Source organism: Sturnus vulgaris, chromosome 3 (assembly GCF_052056855.1).
Source record: "Sturnus vulgaris isolate bStuVul1 chromosome 3, bStuVul1.hap1, whole genome shotgun sequence".
NCBI lineage: Eukaryota > Metazoa > Chordata > Aves > Passeriformes > Sturnidae > Sturnus > Sturnus vulgaris.
Window position 1 is genome coordinate 65,335,027 of NC_142245.1, and position 20,458 is coordinate 65,355,484.

The 20,458-nt window shown below is 39.1% G+C and overlaps 1 protein-coding gene across 1 annotated transcript; it reads right to left on the reverse strand.

The window, feature by feature from the left end:
* Positions 1–2,325: 2,325 nt before the first annotated feature.
* Positions 2,326–11,554, reverse strand: GJA1 (gap junction protein alpha 1). The gene is made up of 2 exons (XM_014876717.2): positions 11,396–11,554; positions 2,326–5,428 (listed from the first exon to the last, which is right to left on the reverse strand). The coding sequence occupies exon 2, from the start codon at positions 5,410–5,412 to the stop codon at positions 4,267–4,269; it is 1,146 nt and encodes a 381-aa protein (XP_014732203.1). The 5' UTR covers positions 5,413–5,428; positions 11,396–11,554; the 3' UTR covers positions 2,326–4,266.
* Between the last annotated feature and the right edge of the window lie 8,904 nt (positions 11,555–20,458).

Below are 20,458 nucleotides of genomic sequence, written 5' to 3' on the forward strand. Positions count from 1 at the left end.
CAGTATGAGAAGTTATAACATCTTCAAGGAGATTATGGCAAATCTGAGTATTTGATTAATACAGTGCATTAAAAAAATGTTTGTCAAGCTCAGTAGAACTCTCCATCCTGTTAGGTTTAGATTAGGGTTAAACAAAAGGGAAAAATTCTACAGGAGGAAGGTAAATTATTTTCTGCCCTATTTTATTTAAAATCTTGAAAAGGGAGCAGTGATAGTCATGGAGGAATTATAAGAAAAATTAAAAGTAATTCTGTCTCAGCAGAACAGAACAGACACCACCAAAACTGGAGGAGGTTTTGATCTGACATATTCAGAACTCTGGACTAAGTAGTCAAGGTAACTTCAGAACTCCTACAAAACTCCTACAACTGACTTGAAAAACTCTACTTCTTACATCACTTTCTTTTTTTTTTTCCCCTCTGTTTTAATCAATAACAAGCTGTAGAGAAACTTTGAGGGAAAGGCAGCATGGTGGTAGTGCACAGCTGAGCCAGTGTGCTACTGCTGAGTAGCACAGGAGTGCTGCAGACAGATGTGGGAGGTGTGGTTCTGGACCAGTGACACAAGTACATTGCTAAAAAATCATGGATTTCAGTGGGTGAGACAGGTACACTCCCATAATTTGTTCCGGTTCTCAAACTATTACTGCAGTTTCCACTTTAAATATGGAAACAGAATTTCTAAATTAGGAAATAACCTTCAGTGTGTGCTCACTGTATTTAAAACATCTTGAAATTACATGATATGCATATAGATTTTAGGCTGTCTGTAACTTTTCCTTCTAACTTTACTCTTTGAAAAGTTTTCAAATTACTGGCACAGGGTGGAGGCCTTAAGATGATTTGCCTTTTTTGCAAAATACTGCTACACAAAACACAAAACACAATTTTTAAATAATTAACAGGATGTGAATTTAGGTTTTATGTCTTTGTTTTTATTACCTTCAGAGATTGTATTTTTGCATATTTTCCAGTTTGAAGTCAATATCTAACATATCCTTCCACAAGGGCTGAGAAGTGTGCACTAGCATTGTATCACAGCTTATTTTGTGTCATCTGCAGACAAAGCAAATGCTGCTGCAGGGATGCACTGAGAGAAAAAGCATAAAGAGCTAAATGAATGGCATACAAAATTATGATGACTTTGAAGTGTATTTTAAATGCCGTTCACAGCAATAAATCTAAGTGGGAGAAATGTCTCTGGGAAGTCTTTACCCTACACATGCACACACATGCATTACCACCAAAAAAAATCACTGAGAGCCTTGGCACTGAAGCACTAAATTATTTCAGTTGTCCAAGACGCCCCATGAGACATACCTGACAATCAGTCTGTCTAGGAGACACTACATTTTATCTCAGGGTGAGCCCTTCTCTGAATGTTTCAGTGTCCACCTTTCCAAGGGCATGATCCTTACAAAATGATTGGAATGCCCTTCCATTTGTACAGACAAACTAGGACAAGCCAGCTTAAATATGACTCATTGTTATTATTTAAGAAAAACTTCAAGGAGTCATTACTTGTGCTGGTCCTCCTGTAGCATCTCTCAGAGCTGTAAATCCACTACCACTGTACTGCTTTTCCCCCATCTTTACTAATAAGAAGAGAAAGAATTCTGACTTAAAGTAACAAGCGAGTTTGAAAGTAAAAACTTTTATGATAACCACATGACCATTATATTTTGATTTTTCAAATAAAACAAGGATATGAACCACCTTAGATCTAGAGTTCAATCCTGAAAAGCCAAGCACTGTATGACTTTATTAGTGATGGGGATGCAAAGGGTGAAGAAAGAGAGGCAATATGCAAAATCCCAGCCTTATCAAAATCAGTGCATTTGTCGTATTGAGTTTGAAGAAATTAGGTTTTAATTTCAGAAATTGAAACTGACTATTACTTGAGCAATCTGATGGCATGGGGAAACGTAAACTAGATTAAATTATTTCATAATGTTAAACCTAAGCCATATATAAAAATTGCTTGAAAAATTATGTGACAATATTTTAGTACTATCATTTTTATAATAGTTTGCAAATAAATATACATTTTCTGAGACTCCTGGCAAGATTTGTTTATGCTGAACATTACTTTGTTTCAGGAGTGGCAGAGACAATGCTTGTTTTTCCAGTTGTTGTGAGGGTGTCTGAATGTGGCCCTGTGGAATTTCAGTTCAAAGAAAATCCAGATGGATTAAATAAAGAACGCTTCTGAAATGGAGAGTGACTGGGGAAAAAGCGAACAAGGCAGGAATGAGTTTGGATTATCAGACTGAAACTAAAGATATATATGGACATATGAAACAGTAAAAGACAATTAGAAAATGTATTTATACTAAATTAAAACTTTATTGACTAATGTTCTCCAGACAACATGATCTGACAAACTATGGTTGCATACATGCAATGAAGTTGAAGACAACAGTAGTTTAACATGGAATGTCAAACAAATTAATCTAATGTATTAAATGAAACAATTTATCTGTGTTACTGCAAAATGAAACCAAGCTATGTATTTCCTTGGTCAATCTGTGTTCAGCTAAGAGGCTATGCATTTGAAGAAACTGGTAGATTTCTTTAGCATATATTTCAAATAAATTAGTTAGAGTTGTACTCTTTAAAAATTCTTTCAACTTCACTTGCATTTCAAACATAACCTAACTGTAAACACTAAAGTTGCTAGAGCCATCTAGAAAGACCTAACCGTCAAACTCAGTGGACATTGCAGTTCAGTAAATGTGAATATTTAGAACAAGAAAAATACCAGTTACTGCAAAAGCCATTCAGGCATATTTTATTATTAATCCAGCACAAAGCACTTCTTCTAAGTTTCTCACATAAAAGACTAAAGCTTGCTTACAGTACTACATCTTCTATCATTCAAGCATCATTATTACCTATCAGGGAGATTGGCTAGATGACCTAAAGGGTCTTTCCCACTCCTACCTTCTAAAAAAGAAAATCATTCATGCCAGCAAGAACATGGTTCGCTACATTTTGGGCTTGATCCTGCAGATTTGTTGAGGCAAAACTCCCAATAGCTTTAAAGAGAGATTTTCCAGAGCAAGACATCCAGGATTAGGCCCTTTAGTTTTTTTTTTTTATTATTTATTTTTAAAAGAGCATCCATTTAGGATACATGGAAAATATTTTATAGAATTAAAAAAATATAACAACGTGTGCTTCACTTACATTGAAGGAACCAGAGAATGTAAACACCATAGTGGCCCACATCTTCACAACATCCATGAGAAAGTGTCAACTGCAAGTAACCTGTGTGCGTTTATTTCTCAGCCTATGTTTCTGAGGGTGTTTTGTGTATACCTTTGCCTCCACATCCACACACATACGTACACCCTTAGTACACATAAAGGTGTGATAAATTTCACTAAAGGCAGTTTCTTGCTTGTCTTGATGCTTAAATCTGCAAGTGGCAGCAAACTGTGTTTTATATAATACTAAAGAGACTCTATATAAGTAGCAGGACACAAGTATCGCTGTGGGCAACTGTGTCCTTGCTGGTTCCACATGCGTGGAGCCATCCCATTTACGCACATCACACAATACACCTGCATGAAGGGCTGGAAGAGCAGGTGACCAAACTATTTCTTGGTGGGCCATGCCTGAAATTTGAATTGAACGACTCTAAGACTGTAAATTGTCCTCACAGGAGCCTTCCAACAACCCAGAGGACCATGTAGGAAAGTTTACCTTCAAAGTGCACTTTCTAAGAATGGAATGTTCTTGACAGGGAAATGATCAGAGGCAATCCTGGACTTTTTTGCTTGTTGAATAGGAAAAAATGTTTTCATCTTCAGGTAGCACTTCACCCTGACAAATGTGAGTTCAGTTATTATTGGGTTTTAGTATTACAGAAGATTCTTTAGAAACAAACATGATAATACACACATACACATACACTCAGATATTTACAGCCTTTCTAGAAAAACAGCCCTTTACCTTAGTACTACCTTTTTTCCTTTTTTTTTAGCATTTAAATTCTTTAAACCAGCTACATTAAATATCAATGTGTACTGTACCACCCCACACCAACCCCACACCCCCCAAAGAACCAGCAAGTATTTTAAAAGTTTGTTTGCTTGTTTGTTTGCTTGTTTGTTTTGCTTTTTTTTTTTTTTCTTTTTTTAATGATTGTTAAAATCTCCTGCTTGAGACTGTTAAGTACCACCTCCACTGGAACAAGATCAGCACTGACGGCATCTTCCAACGCACGTCGTTTCGTAGTTGAGCAAGTACTGCATCAAGAAGCTTAGATCTCCAGGTCATCAGGTCGAGGCCTGCTGCTGGCTCGGCTGCTGGCTCTGCTGGGAGGCCTCTGGTCCACAATGGTGAGGGGCTGCAGCTCATGTCCTGATGCCAGTTTTTTCGTGTTCTGGTGCTCGTCGGAGAAGTCGAAGGGCTGGGCGTGCGAGTTGGAGATGGTGCTGCCAGCCTGCCCCATTCTGTTCTGCTCCGCACTGTAGTTGGCCCAGTTTTGCTCGCTGGCTTGCTTATTGTAGTTACGACAGGAGGAATTGTTCCTGTCTCCAGTAACAAGCTTGTAGCCTGGGGGAGACATGGGAGACAAGGGGGCGGTCGGTGACGAGCAGCCATTGTAATAAGCATATTTGGGGGAGCCACAGTCCTTGGAAGGGCTCATGGCACCGCTGTGGGAGTAGGGGTCGGTTTTCCCTTTCACACGATCCTTGACACCCTTGAAGAACACGTAAAAGAGCTCAATGATGTTCAAGGCAAGAGACACCAAGGACACCACCAGCATGAAGAGGATGAAGATGGTTTTCTCAGTTGGACGGGAGAGGAAGCAGTCCACTCGGTGAGGGCATGGGTCTCGCTCACAGGTGTAGATGGCATTCAGGCTAAACCCATAAATGTACCACTGTATCAGCAAGAAAGCCACCTCGAAGACAGATTTAAACAGGATGCTGATGATATAAGTACGGAGCAGTCCCCCACGCATCTTCACTTTGCCATGCTCTTCGATACCGTACTTGAATTTCTTAATTTCTATTTGCTTGAGATGCATATCCACATTCACACCATCGTTTGCGACTACCTTAAGCTCTTCTTCTCTTTTGTTCAGTTTCTCTTCTTTCCTCATAACATAGAACACATGTGCCAGGTACAAAAGGGTAGGTACAGACACAAATATGATCTGCAGAACCCAAAAGCGCACATGGGAGATAGGAAAAGACTTGTCATAGCAGACGTTCTCACAACCAGGCTGTTGAGTGTTACACCGGAATGCAGACTGCTCATCTCCCCAGGCAGATTCGACTGCTGTTCCCAATAGCAAGATTCGGAAAATGAAGAGGACAGACAGCCACACTTTCCCTCCTGCAGTAGAATAGGCTTGAACTTTGTCAAGAAGTTTTCCCAAGGCACTCCAATCACCCATCTTCACAGGATGCTAGCTAAACAAGGACACAAAGGAAAAAAATAGCAAAGGTTAGGTCAGAGTTTTAGTACCTTTGATGCACTAAATCACTGATCAATGCTAATAGAGCAGTGGTGTCAGCTTTGTGTAATTAATGTATTTTACACAATCTGAAGAGAAACTGGAGTTTTAGTTAGTCTGCAGTGAAGTGGGAAGTCAGGGAAACTGAAAAGAGAAAGGAACATATAATGTCTCAGAGCACAATTGAAAAAGTTCCAAATTTCACTCCAGTTTTCAGGAAGTCCATAACGCTCAGTGACCACTGTGGCTGACACAGCTTCCTTGATGGTAGCCTCAGTTCAATGACTGACACCAGCCTCAGGTGAAAAAGAGCTGTGACACACAGCTGAAGCAGGGTGTGGAACAAAGTAGTAGCACTGCCTAAATATGCTAGGAATATATGAAAGGTTTCTACATTTCAGTGTGGATTGATCATTCAATGTAATTTTAATGTTCACTCTTTCAGATACTAAAAAAGCAAACTACAGCATAACCTAAATACAATAGGTTACCTTAAATTAATATTAGGGTCACATACCTAAAATTCTACCTTTGCAAAATACACAGTTTTTCCTACTCAGCAATATTAAACTGAGCTCCTGCCTATCACTTCATAGCATGTAATACGTTTAAGAGTATAATTCCTAATGATGCCAAGTCAACTTGACAACTTCAGAAAAAGTGTTTGTCTAAATTGAGCTTATACATTAGTATTTGCATCAAAAAGATCAAAGAAACCATTCTTTACCTATAGTTCTATGAAGGAATGAAAACTAGTAAATACATGAAGCACAGCTAAGATCATGTTACATATTGGAGGAACTGGTTTCCTGTTTATCTGTGATTTGCTTAATTCATTGGAGTTTCAGGTTTGTGTTTGCATCTTTTTGTATTTAAATTCCATCTTTGTTTTGAAAGGAAAAGTTTTAGCAAGAAAAAAAAAGGTAAATATGCTCTGTTTGTAAGGTGACTCCTGGCTTGCAGTTTGCATTCCAAGTGTTGAACACTGCAAGTTTAGTTTCCTGACTTGAGTTTTAAAGCGTGCGTTTCTAGGACACAGACAGCCTCTCAGGATATCTGGAAATACACAGGATGAAAGAAATGAAATAGTTTGCTTGATGTTCTAGATTCCTAGGGAAAACGATTTTCACTATAGATTTTTATCAACTGGAGAATGGCAATCTTATAAAAACTTATATTTTAACTTGCCCGACATGAAAAAGCATGAAACCACATGAAACCAGGAACTTAAAAGGAAAAATAATCACGAAGTTTCCCTTTAAAAGGGAATGCTGCTGGGCATAGATATTTGTTCCATGGATGCTGAGTAATCCCTTCCTGGTATTAACAGTTTTGATAATGTCCAAATGATTTCCTCTCAACTGCATCATGGATATATTCCCTACTGAAGGTCATTTTATGAAGAACATGCACTTTTTGGATAATTCATAAAATAGGAAATTTTAGTACCAAGGAGACTTGCTTTCAAGAAGCAGTGAGTCGCTGGGAACACAAGATTATAAAGCTGGCAAACGCAAACATAACAATAGATGCCAAATAAAAACACACCATTCCTGCCACCGAGTCTGAGAGAGCAATGGGAGACGAGTATTTAAAGCACTCGTTCTGATAGCTCTGAGACACCAATTATCTTTAAAGCCCTGAAAAATATCTCAGGGCCATTTCCTCCATCTGCCTAAACAGCTGGCTCTGAAGTTCAGGCACTGCAGCCTGTTGACCCTTCCTCATGTAATTAGCTCTTCTCATGAATGAAGCCCCATCAAAGGATCAGGGCCATTTTAAAATTTTTAAAACTGGAAGCCTCTGCCGGCAGGAGCAGACAGAGCATATTTGTCTCTGACACATCTCCTCAGCCATCCTCAGCTTTCATCCTTCCCAGGAAAAGTGAATTTGTCTTTTTGGGCTGGAGCAGCAGAGAAGGAGTCAGGCAGAGAAGTGTGGAGGTCCGTGGAAAGGCTGGAATGAAATGTGACCACGTTCCTCCTCAGGCAGGGATTGTTAAAACAGAGAACAGCCTGTAACTATACAACACGTGAAGTTTGTTTTAAAGGCAAGCTATTTGTTCCATGTCCTAAAAGTGCAAGCGGACAGAAGGAGCCTTTTTCAAGTAACAGCTTCTTGATTTAATTAGTCAGTTTTCCAGTGACTAGAAACTATTGGGTTAACAGACTTTCCTCAGACTCAACGTACATTTTTACTGTCTAAATGTTATTTCAGATTGAAAGCCTGATTAAGAAAACAGAGGATATGTTATTTCTAGGCAGTTATGTGTTGTTTGTTTTCTAATTACACTCCTCTCTGGTTCATTAATGCAACATGATTTATTTCAGTTTTGACCTACTTAATCCCACACCTGCAATATTTGGAGAATTTACTACCTATTTTTTAATTTGCTTCAGCATGCAAAATTGCTAGGTTCCATTTGTGTCCGCTGGCAATATAAACTCCAGGAGGAAACATTCCATGCTTGAATTACTCATACATAGTTCTGAAAAGCAACTTTTTAAAAAAGAGATCAGTTACATGCTAGCCTTTGCCAGTGATAAAAAACCCCACATCAATTCAAAACATTGTACTGTTAATCAGATAACCTTGTGGTGGCACAAATATATTATTCCTTTTCTTAAGTGGATTCCATTGCTTTATGAAACACAGTACTTTGCTTTGTTGTAGAGAAAATTCATTCATCGGATCTAACTTGTTTACTTTCAGGGCACTGAAAGACCAGTTTTATTAACTGATTACAAATCTGTTTACCAGGTATAAAAAGAGGTTTTGTATCAAACAGGTACTTAGCTTTGTAAGTAGTTTGAAATGGTTGGCAGACAACCCTTAAAAATAGCTCTTTAGCCTTCTGGACTTTAGCTTGTTTTAAGACTTCCAAATTCTTTAAATGAGCCCACTGAATGACACAGGCTGGCCTATTCAATTGATACAAATTCAGTACTTCAGGAGTTGAAGGATATGGCTGATGATGAGCATGTGCATTCCTTGAGTTCCTATTGATATTAATACTTTACAGGATCATAACCTTCTCTGAGGCAGACTAATGCTGGCCTCGCATTAAAATATAGCAGTCCTTAAAAAATGGATTTCTTGCAGCTCCTACTGTGTGTGGGTAAAGGCAGGGGAAAAAAATACGTAGAGCAGCAGGAGATCTGACAGCATTCATCTTCATGGGTTTGGGATGACCACATATATAAGACATTTGATTTGTAAGCCACAATTAAGAAATTCTAGAACTATTTTTTATGGACAGCATTCATCATGTCATCTGGTTCATATTTTCCACAAAGAATAATGCAAACTCAGTGCTATGGTAATGTCCTAGGTCTGACTACAGTATTAGAAGGTCACATGCTAGAGGATGGAAGAGCAGCAAGGGTTAGAGTGGGTTCTAACATGGGATTGAAGTAATTGGGAAACAGGCCAAAGCTTTGGGTTTTGCAACTTTTTCTATCTTTTTTATTTGTGCTCAGACACACCTGTGCTCTGGACCCTGAACACAAATCAGGTTGAGCATTTCCCAAAAGTAACATCCGTTGCAGACAAAGCAACTGAGATGTCCCAAACTCATTGAATTTGGACTTTTTGGAACAGGAAAGGCTAGCTTTCCAAAATCTTATAAAAATAAGCAAATGCCTTGCAGACATTCCCTTGGGAAGGTATAGTTCATATACAGGTCTGCAGATGAGCTTCAGTTCATTTCATCCACCAGACTAGGGTTACACACAAAATGGTTGCAGTAAGTAGACTCTAAAGTGTCACAACCGTGGTTTTTCCTTTGTCTGCCAGTACTGCTGGTGGTCAGTCACTACCAGATCTACCCCATAGCCTCTGCCTTTCCCTTCTTGTACCCTTCACACCTAATTTAATTTTAAAGCATATTTGCAAAAGCAACTGTTGGCACTTTCTTAGACATTCTCTAGTCGTACAAGTCAGGTCTATCCTCTGTGTTAATGCTCAGATTCATCCCTCTCCTGACTCACTTTGGAATTAAGGGAAGGAACGCTGAATTCCCTGAGGGGCAGCAGGCCCTCTGATGCTCCTGCTTGAGGATCTTGAAATCTGAATGTCTAAATACAATAAATGGCACAAACAACAGCCCAGGTGCCTCTACATGAGACAAGTTCAGTGAGTAACATGGGAAGGAGATACCAGAGATTGGGGGGAAGAGAGCAATGTATCTAATGAAACAGATGCATTGCTCAATGTCCTCTAACCTTCCCCATACCCACAGGAATCCTTGGCCCTGGTTCATTGCAGAGACAAATAAAATTAATCTCTTGGGCTTGCATAATATGAGAGCTGAGATAACTTTAGAGTGTTGAATCTGTCTGTGCTCCTGTGCGTATAAGCATTCAGCTTTATGTTGCAAATCAAATCCCTTGTGCCCATCCCTCTCTTCCCTCTCCTCATCCCAGCCTGCTCCTTGCCTTTCTCCCATTCGAAAGCTTGTTAGGTATCGTGGGTCAGCGCCAATGTTTGGCTTTGAAGTTTCTGAAGGAAACACTTCAGTAAACATCCCAAAGACTAGAGGCTTAAATTCGGCCGCGTAGTGTGCTGTCCAGATGTTAAAAATGGCAGGATGAAAGCTTCATGCAAACTCCTCTAACTCGCTCCCTCTGTGCACACACACACACGCGCATACACGAGGACGTCAGGAAAAAGGTGTTCTTGTCCCATTTTTGTGCTCATTAACAGGCTTTTCGTCATAACTATCACTTACAAAAGTGAAAAAGAAATCCTCAGAGGAAATATGCTGCTGGATGAGGCTTGCTGGTTATCTCAAGGCAAAATATGAGGACACATATAAGGACACAATATTCTTATTCGTGTGTTACTCGATAAGATACTCTCTGCTTTGTCTGTCTTTCAGCTGAAGGCTCTTTTCTCTCCTTCCTCGTGCTGCTTTTTGACTACTGGCGAGCAGCAGGCAACAACTGCTACAAGAAATCACTCCAAGTCTCACAACATGAAAAAGTTTTTAGTTCTCCAAGAGATGCTACTCAAAGTATTTTTTCCTCTGCATTTTGACAATTAGGTCTCTGAGATATTATACAGGGAATGTGTCATATGGAGATTATGTACAGTCATTCCTAGACAACTTTCATTTATATCTACCCAAGACTTCCACAGACATTGCCAACGTGGTAAGGCATATCATGATATCCCACATTCCTTCTCTAAAATCCCTCACTGAGGTTGCTAAAACAGAGTAACTATATACAAACCAGGTTAAAAATCCATAACCCGTGTCTGGATTGTATCACATCTATTTTAAAAGAAAAAGGGAAAAAAACTTATCAGGAAGACCACGTGAAAGTCAGTAGCTCCAGCATTTAACAAGGCATCTAATTAAGAAGCTTGCTCTGCTCAAACTATCAGGCATCAATCAGGATTTCCATATGAAAGCAAAACGTGTGGGGAGGAATGGGACGCATCCAAGGCAAGGTCTCCCTGTTACTAGCTTCTGATGCAATTTTGGTACAGCAGGGGAGAGTGAAGCGCACCTCGGCTTTTTCTTTAAAGGAGCTGAGTTAGCCCAAAAGCTGCGGAGGGGAGAGATCTCTCGCAGCAGCAGCAGCAACAAATCTGCAGCCCGCTCTCAACTTCGCCGCAGTTCCTCCTTCGGCTGAACAAGGGTACAAGTTGTAAAAGTGTAGCACTTCTAGAAATGTATAGAAATGTGACAAAAGCAAGCAAAGAATTCCTCCAAGCTGGAACTCAGCACTTTAAGAGAATCTACGCTGTTTAGAGATGTGTGTTTTTAAACAAGTTCAACCCTCAACGCAATAACAGAATTTTTAAGGGGGGGGGGGGGGGGAGAAAAAGGAAAAAAAGAAAAGAAAAAAGAAGAAGTGTTTTCAGGGGAAAAAAAAAAGATACACAAAATGATGAAAAGGGAAAACTTTCAACTTACCCTTGCTGATCAGCAGTGAAAATGGATCAGAGTACTTCTTTGGAGGGTTAAACTAAAATGGAAGAGCACGTTCAGGCACTCAGACCTGTCTATTTAAACTTTAAAAGTCTACTGCTGCTTTGTATTTTTCATCCTTCCTTCCCCACTAATGAAAGAAAAGTGCTGATACCTCGTAAAAGTTTTTTCTAACTTGGAACACTGGGAGAGCTTTTAAGCTTTTAAGCTTTTTTCTACTCTCTGACTGTGCGAGAGGAGGGGAGAGGGAGGGGAGGCAGCCCGGGAGGAGGGGCGCGCTGCGGGCGGAGAGCGCCGAGCTGGGGGAGGAGGAGGGACAGGATTGAAGGCACAGCAAAAAAAAAAAAAAAAAAAAAAAAAAAAAAAGGACCAGCCCGAGGAAAGTCAGAGAGCATGGAAGCCCGCTCTTGCTGATGCAACAAAACAAATACACGGGCAGTCAGCAGCCGCCCCACAGCCCCCGGTCACTGGGGCACCTGGGTGGCACGGTGACCCGATCTGGGCTCGCCGGAGACAGAGGCAACAAGTTGGCTCCTGGTGTGCGCCAGGAGTTTCGCTGCAGGAAAAGCCAGAAATGCACTGAGAGGCAATGGGTAACCAGCGTGGACCTTCTGGATGCTGGGGCTGCTGTCTCCTAGCCACCACTCAGGAAAGGAAGCCCTCCCAAGCCCTCTCCACTTTTTCGTTGTGAACACCGCCTTGTTTACTGAGGCCAATTTCCTTTACGTGCACACATGAAAGTACACACCAGGAGCAGCGTGTTTATTTCCACGGGAGATACACATCACATATTTTTTTACTATTATTTGTGTGTGCATGTGTGCGTGTGTCTATCCCACGGGAGAAATGAAGAAATGATCTCACATTCCAGGAAACTCTTTCCAGGAAACTTCAGAAAATAAAGCACAGTACAGAGAATCAGGCTTCAATAGTGAGAAATGTTCTCGATAATTTTTGAACACATTCTACAGAATTAAAGCGTGCTTCAAAACTGATCTATGAAATTGGAACAAAACTAGTTTGGCTTTGCTCCTGCCTGGACCCTGGTTAAACACTCCTTGAAAAATGCCTTGTCTGTAGAAAAGAGATTAATTTATTTCTCTGTGTTAAGCTCCTCACACATGGAGCTCAAACATCATTAGGAATTGGTCTTGTCCTTGTTCACGTCATGGAGTATTAGCTGCTCCATGGGACTTCTTAAGAGCTTCTCTAGAAGCGTTCTTGGTCAGATAGCTCTCCGTGAAGTCTCACATTTTGTGTTGTACCAGGCTCACTTGGGTTTCAACTCTTATTATTCTCAAGAGCTATTTCTGGGCTCAGTAGCAGGGATATGTATTTTTTGCTCTTTGAAGGGGAGAAGTTCAGTAATGGGTAGGGAGCTATTCCTAGGTAAAGGTCGTCTTTACAGTTTATTTTTGAAATAATGAAAGTTATACTCTGCAACACAACCTAGGTATTACTGCTTATTTTTCACAGCTCTTCCCTAGTGTTTTTCACCCAGTTAAGTAAGAAAAGATCTTTGTAGAAATATACTCAGCAGGGAGCTTTGAAGTGAGGAGCTACCTCCTGGTTCTTGCTCTGGAGCAGTTAATAGCAGTCCACACTGCCTCCTGTTTGACAAAAAGAGCTAGTACACAACAATGCACACCTTCCATTCCCCTTCTTCCAGCTGCAGACGGAGACAATTGGTTCGCTCAGTTTCCTCTCTTTCCTTTGATAGTGGCTACTAGTTTGTTAGTTTAGACTTTTCTCCCCCTCCCCCTTGTTTTTACAGTTGTCCAAGACATATGGCAGAAAGAAACTTCATGTTTTCTGAAGGTAGTTTTCAGGTTGCCTTTTCTCATGACATTAAGGGAGAATTGGAGCTTTGTGCCTCACAGACCGTGGGTCCTTCTTCTTGAGAATGGATAAATTATAATATAGAAACCATAGCGTTTCACTGTCTTCATGACTGTGCCATTGACAGTGAGCAGAGTACACATAGGGCTCCTGCAATTGTCTGTAAAATACTTGTTATTCTGGAACAAAGTAGAAAACTGTCAATATGGCTATATGTCTCAATGTTGAGATATTGAGGACATCCTGGATGTTGTATATGTTGGTCCTGAAAACGTTGCCGCTTAGGAATGCAGAATTATGCCAGGAACAAACCCTTGAATTATAACATGCAAGAATACAAAGCTATCATTCCCTGTAAAAGCTTGCAGGATTACAAGATCACAGGGTCCAGCTTGCCTGATCTTGCATTTTCCCATTATCTTCCAGTATAAGCTTTGCAATTTTTCAAACATTATGATTTTGAAGGAAGAAGAAGTATTTCTCCACTGAAATAACAACAAAACTCCAGTATTTGTGAGAATCCCAGCAATCTTAAAACCTAGTTTGGAAAACTAAAATGTGTACATTAGCAACAAGGGAAGTACGGTTTTACAGCCATATTAAGCATAGAACTTGGTTTTGCTATGGCATTATCTACCTGCAAAAGGGAAATATTTGAAAGTCTCCACCACTGTATTGTGTATAATTAGGAAAAACTATTACCTGTCCTGGTAAGAATTACTCTGAAATGTCTCTTAGAGTTTGGAAATATATCTCCATGATCACATTTTACAGCCTATAACCAGAACATATTCAGCTTCAATGATCTACCATTTCACAAGGTTATGAGAAAATCTCACATTCGTTTGCCTTGCTATGGAAACAATTGTTTCAGATGGAACAAATATCTTCACACACAACCCCTCTTCAGCAGAAACTGTGTTCAACAGGAAAGCACAGGGGTGTCAGATGTGAAATATTTGCAAATCTGTTCATAATTATGCACTAAGAGAGGGGTAAGAAGATCACAGTTAGGTTTGAAATCATGCATTAACACAAGTGCAGCATTTTATTAAAAAACTTTTTTTTCCTCATATTTTTCCCTGCATAATATTTGAGCAACCTGATTCACTAGAAAAGCCCTAGTGAATATTTCATTTGGAAGGCCATCCAGTCTTTTGACCATTACCAAATCTCCCATGGATACCAGTGGGGTTCATGGTCTACTTCCAATTAAGCATGTCTGTAGTTTGTGGACCTCTTTAAATGAATCACATGCCTTCACTTGTTTTCAATTTGCTCGCAAAATTCCCTCCCCAGCACTTCCATGCACGGCACTGTCCTCGTCCTGTGCGATTTGGGAGAGGAATCCGCAGACCAAGTAACATGAGCTGAATATACAGTAAATGGAGATTAATATGCACAGGCAGTGCAGATTTTCTTGGGTGCTTTCAAGGTAGCTGTGCAATCCCCCACGTCCCTGGATGGCACGTAAGCTTTGGCAGGTTTTCACTGATATCCCTTCTCACACACTTGGCTTTGAAGACAAACTTGTGAATAATGCGTGGCCCTGCTTCATGCTCTATGGATGTAAATCTTTTCAGAACATCCAAGGAACAATAACAGTATTTCATGATTACCTAAGCACATAAATGTGCAGACTAATGCTTTTCTTTTTTTTTTTTTTTTTTTTTTTTACACCCAGTGGGTTTTTTTTTTTGCTTGTTTAAGGAATTTACGTCACGTAGAAATACAACTCAGCTTTGAAGTAGGTGACCACAGTGCTTGCACATTCTTTCAGTTGGGGTGACTGGGTTGGAGCCCATTGATGCACTCAGCACACGCTTGAGTCTGAGAAACACAGCCATACCCACCCCCTGCCCCAAGTTTCAAAGGGTCATTGCTTGTTCAAAACACACAGTTAAAGTTAATTGTCATCCTTCAGGGTGGTATCTTGGGTGGCACAGTGCATAGTCTATAAGCATATTTTCTGATAATTTTAAGGACAGTAATAATAAAAGGAGGACAATCACAAGACTGCCTCTTAGTGAGTTCACCTTCCATTCCTTGTTGAAACAGGTCTCTCAGATTCATGTAATTCAAAGCTAGATATTCCTCAGGGAAAAGGCAGTCTTAGTCAGCATAAGATAGATTCTGCTCTTACTGCCTGCAAAAGGAAATAATTGCTGCTTTAAAAGAGACCCTGCTGGAAAAAACAGCAGACTGAAGCACCCAAAATGAAGTGGGAGGTTCCCTATGATAGAGGCCATTGCATCAGAACCCACCCCAGGTAATGGCCATCATTCGCCAGAAATACATTGCACTGTTGTACAGTCATCTGTCTACAATCTCAGAGTATTTTATAAATATTATCATAGAAGAAGTTACGTTATAGTAACTTTTATGGACTTGGAAAGTTTGTCATGGAAAATATCAGCAGCTCTTCTGAGTCATAGACAGCTCATGTCTCAACCAAAATAAGAAGCAAAATTTCTTAATGCCAGGGTGAATCCTTTAAGCCCCAATTTTTTCTGATTTGTTCTCTAGTTGCATTTTGGAATATCAGCTAGCTGGACAAACAACTAAGTGTGAGTTTCTTTTTAAAATTTATGAGGATCACAGAGAAAGAAAATAAAGTGCTCAGAACTTGGGGTGATTGTTTCCTTTCTGTTTTTTGTGCTGGTCGGTACTTGCCACTTGATACCTCTAAGGTCTCACCACAGCTTCATGGAGATACTCAGCTTGCTCACTTTCACATGCTGTGTTTAGAAATATGAATTCACTCCTTTGTCACTGATGGAGAAAGGGAGAAGGACAATACATGAAGGCTCAGATGCTCTTCAGCTGTGCCAAGAAACTTCTAAACCTCATTAAAGACAGCTTAAACACCAGAAGAGTTGATCTGAAAAGGGTTTATCCCAAGATTGTGACTGATTCCAATCAATATATCCTCTGAACTAATTGCCCCTCCAGAAAGACACTAGAAAAGTATTCAAACAAAGATTGAAGTATGAGTTCAGAGATCCTTATGAATTTGGCTCCACCTTCTGTACACAGCGAAAATAAACATGAATTATATTGGATCTTGAATGCCAGGTAATCTTTGTCTTTATTTAATTTTTCATTGCACATTAAGAAATTCAGCAGTGAGATGGTATTACAGTATTTTGTGAGCTTTTGTTTCTCTCTATTCATGGTAGTGTGGCTTCCAAGCCCTTCAGTCCCAAGGGATGGGAGATTTTAAAAACAAATATGGTCATTTCATGTCTTCAAACCAGAGTAACATAGAGTAAAAGTAACACTGTCTTTCAGAAAACTGTCTTTATATTCTTCAGGAGGTCTGGAAATGATGGAATATATTAACAATCAAATAAAAGAAAATTTCAGGATATGTATTGACATTGTTTGCTATTTAGTCTTATGGGAAATCTCACAGAAGACAATAAATTTGCACACAAAAAATATTATCCAGCAATATAAATAAAGGTTCTACAACCAAACTTCAAAATAGCAATCTTCACAAATGAAAGAAAACCAGAGTAGGTAACCCCCCAAAATTAATACCCAGCTGAAAATACCTTTGTACCTTTATTGATTAAAATAATTCTTTAGCATATTAAAAAAAAATGCTGTGCAATAATCATTGGGCTTTGGATGTTTAGAATAAGTGAGCTGTTTTGACATAATTCTAATGCTTTTTTATCCAGGATTTACAAACAGAAACTGTTCCTTTCTATGGAAGTCTTAGAAATCTGGTAGAGATTGATGAGTTTTCCACATGTGGTTGAACGGAGGGATAGAAAGTTTGGCTACTTTCAGAGGAGCAAAGAGGAAATGGGTGAGCTTACTTCCCCTCAAGAAACCCTGCCTTTTCAATCTTGTTTTCAGAATATCCTCGAGTTTTATCCAATTTTGACTTTTGATCTTATTTAAATAATTCCAGATTCACCACCATTTGAGAAAATTTATTAATGAGAGGCACCGTGCTTTACAATATTTTTACATTTAGCTAGGCAATATCATTGGTTACAGCGAATTAAACTGAGCTGCTGCAGTATTTAAATAAGCATTGAAATCTATCTAAAAGGACTTTTTATCTAGAACATCAAAATGAATATTTTTTATTGCTAGCCTACACATTTATATTTAGAAAAAAAGTCCCTTTTTTGATCAATTCCTACATAGAAGGAAACTAGAATCATTATTTTATACACTTTCTTATTATGTCATGCATTAGAATAAAGTGTATTAATGATATTGTAGTTGTAACTGTTTGGGGTTTTTTTTATTCCTCAAAAGATTAGAGAATGCTTTTGGGAAGTTTTTTCCTGTAGATACAATTTTTTTTAGATTGACATGTGGCTTCATTCACATTTCACTGAGTGACTTTCCTCACTTACCTGAAGACAGATTACAATGGTCATTTATTTTAAATTCTTCTCCCCACATGACTGCCGAGGAAACAGAGGGTTTATCTTTCCTCTCACTTTAAGAGGGTTTTTGTCTGCAGAAAAGAGAAATTTAAAGTCAACTAAGAGAATGGGCCTGAAGCAGACTGTTTCAAAAAAATTCTGAAAATCAGAGGCAGAGTGAGTGAGATGTTCCTGGCTGAAAGGGAGAGGTGCACTCACTGGGTTTCTTGATAGCACCACAAGGGTGTTTGAGGACATGAACATTTCAAGGCTTCCCACTAATTTCTCCTACACCATTCTGTTGCCATTTGCTGTACAGCTGCATATATGTTGGACAGATTCACTTGAGGAGCATAACTGCTTCTTTCTTTTGGCAGCCTGCAGGATTAATGGTGTTGTGGACATGAAAGGGTCTGCAAAGGAATAAACGTCAAGAAATTCTACATAAAAGCAAAGTAAAAATTATTAATAGGGTTGACTGCTGGTAAAAACACAAATTGATTTAGAATATACTACTTATTAAGGGGTTCCCATAAGAACAGCTTTGGGAAAACAACTGGAAAATTAATCTACTAGAATTAGCAGTTTCTGTTATAAGATTTTCCCAGAAGGGGATCTTCTAGTATAATCCATGAGTCATTTTCTTAGGCAGTAAAGAACATGAGGTCCAGAAATCTGCTTTGAATTTAAATGTGTGTACATTCATTAATTTAATTTCTCAGAAACTTTTAGATTAACTGAACTGAAAAAGAAATGTAGTCAAGTTACACAGTATATCACTAATCTAATGGCATGTACAAATGATGCATAAAGAACATAAGAATTCCTGACTCCACAGTTTAGGCTGGGAATCACTCATTAGTTATTGCTAACACTGTTCAGCAAACACGAACATAGGTGCATAAGGGAAAACATCACATAAAAGATAATGATAGCTTTCACCTATTAAATTTCAATACAAAGTACATTGTATCAAAAGTATGCTAAAAGCATGTTCAATAATGTGAGAAAAATGAGTTGTAATGTACTGGGTATTAAACTAAGGGTTTTCTTTTGCATGTCAAATTTGAATAGTAAAACCCATCAGCTTTACAATTTTCTGAGGCTGTATTCAAAATAAACAACTCTCAATTACCTGCCCTAAAAACTGACACTGGCGCATTATCCAAAAACGTAGTTCTTGTATACTTGATCACAATAAAACTCCAAATGGGTACTAATAATCTCAGACTTTTCCATATGTACAAGTTATTTTTAGAAGATGGAAGGTAAGAATTAAATCAGTATTCTCACAACCAAGGTTATATCTGGCAAATTCTGTCTAAAATCTAAGTGAAAAATGGTAGACAACATCTGTAAGATGTTATCTCCCATGAAAAAAAACAGTCCTTATACAATAACATATTAATGGTGACATAGTGTAGTCAGCAGTGAGGATGAGAATGAATACAGAATTTAGGTCCTAGTACAGCCATGGAGAACTGAGGCACACAAGTCCTAATTTCTGGTCCAGCTGCCTTTCTTCCGTGGTTCCCAAGCTCTGGAAAAGCACATATTCCTGTGGTGCTCAACACACCCACAACCACCCCACACTGTGCTTCCCAGAGTGCCCTCCCATCCTTTCTCTGACCAGAAACCCCAAAATACCAGAGTGCTCCCACCTCCCTCCCCAGAAAGGCCCTGCTTCTCCCCATATCATCTGAAGCAGCCCAGGATGAGCTGCCATGTAGGGCTCCTTGCATCATCCTTTTCTTCCTTGGATGAGGCTGACTGTGATTCTGCTTCTGCTGCTGATGAAATTTTTGCTAATTATTTGGTGATCAGAACACTTGCTCCCAAAGTAGTAAACTTACTTATAAGCCCTGTAAAGTTCAAAACCATATCTTTAGCTTTCAAAGCCACTGCTCTAAATATAAAAACTGAGGACAACTGAAGGAAAACCAAGGCAATTCCTTTATTCCTGTTGAGAAAGCTACACTATTTTGCAAAAATATGACACTAGAGCTGTGGTGTAGCATTGGGCTTGCCTGTGCTGGATTTATGGTTGGACTCAATAAAGATCTCTTCCAACCTTAATAATTCTATGATGTTGGAACTAGATGATTTTTATGGTCCCTTCCAGCCCAAACCATTCAATGATTATGTGAAAAAGAATTAAAAATTTTAATAACATGAGAAATAATTGGGAAAAAATACATTTTTTTCTTAACATCTTTTTCAAAAATAGTCCTAAAAATGGGATAAGAATTCATAACACAGCGTTAACAAAAGTAAATTTATTTTGGTCAGTTTCAGGTGATCACAGCACAAAGTGGATAAAATCTACATGAACCTGAGAACCCCTCGGGCCACCCACTGCACACTGTTCTGTGGAAATTGTGAGTGACTACTACATTTTGGATGAACTTCTTTATTTGGATGAGCTTCTTTATTCACTGTTTATACTTCTCTGAGTAAATTCTTAAACCTGGAAAACAATCATGGGTATGAAGCCAGTTAAGCTGATATCTGTAGAAGATACTGCTGAAAATGTTTGCTGATAAAGGAAGATCCTGCTGATTAGCCAAGTGAGCCAGAAAAGAAGGGCTAATCTTGGGTACAGGACAGGGAAACACACTATAAACTGCATGTTAAATGCTAAACCAGAAGTAAAATCTCATTGGATTACTTCATGAATTACTATATAAAACACAGATCCTTTTATGAATTCATGTAAAGTGATACAGATGCACTTGCACAAATTTTTTGCTTTTCCAGGCCACATAAATAGCTCTTCGTTACCTCTTCAGCCTTTGTTCCCTGCCGTCAATACCACTTG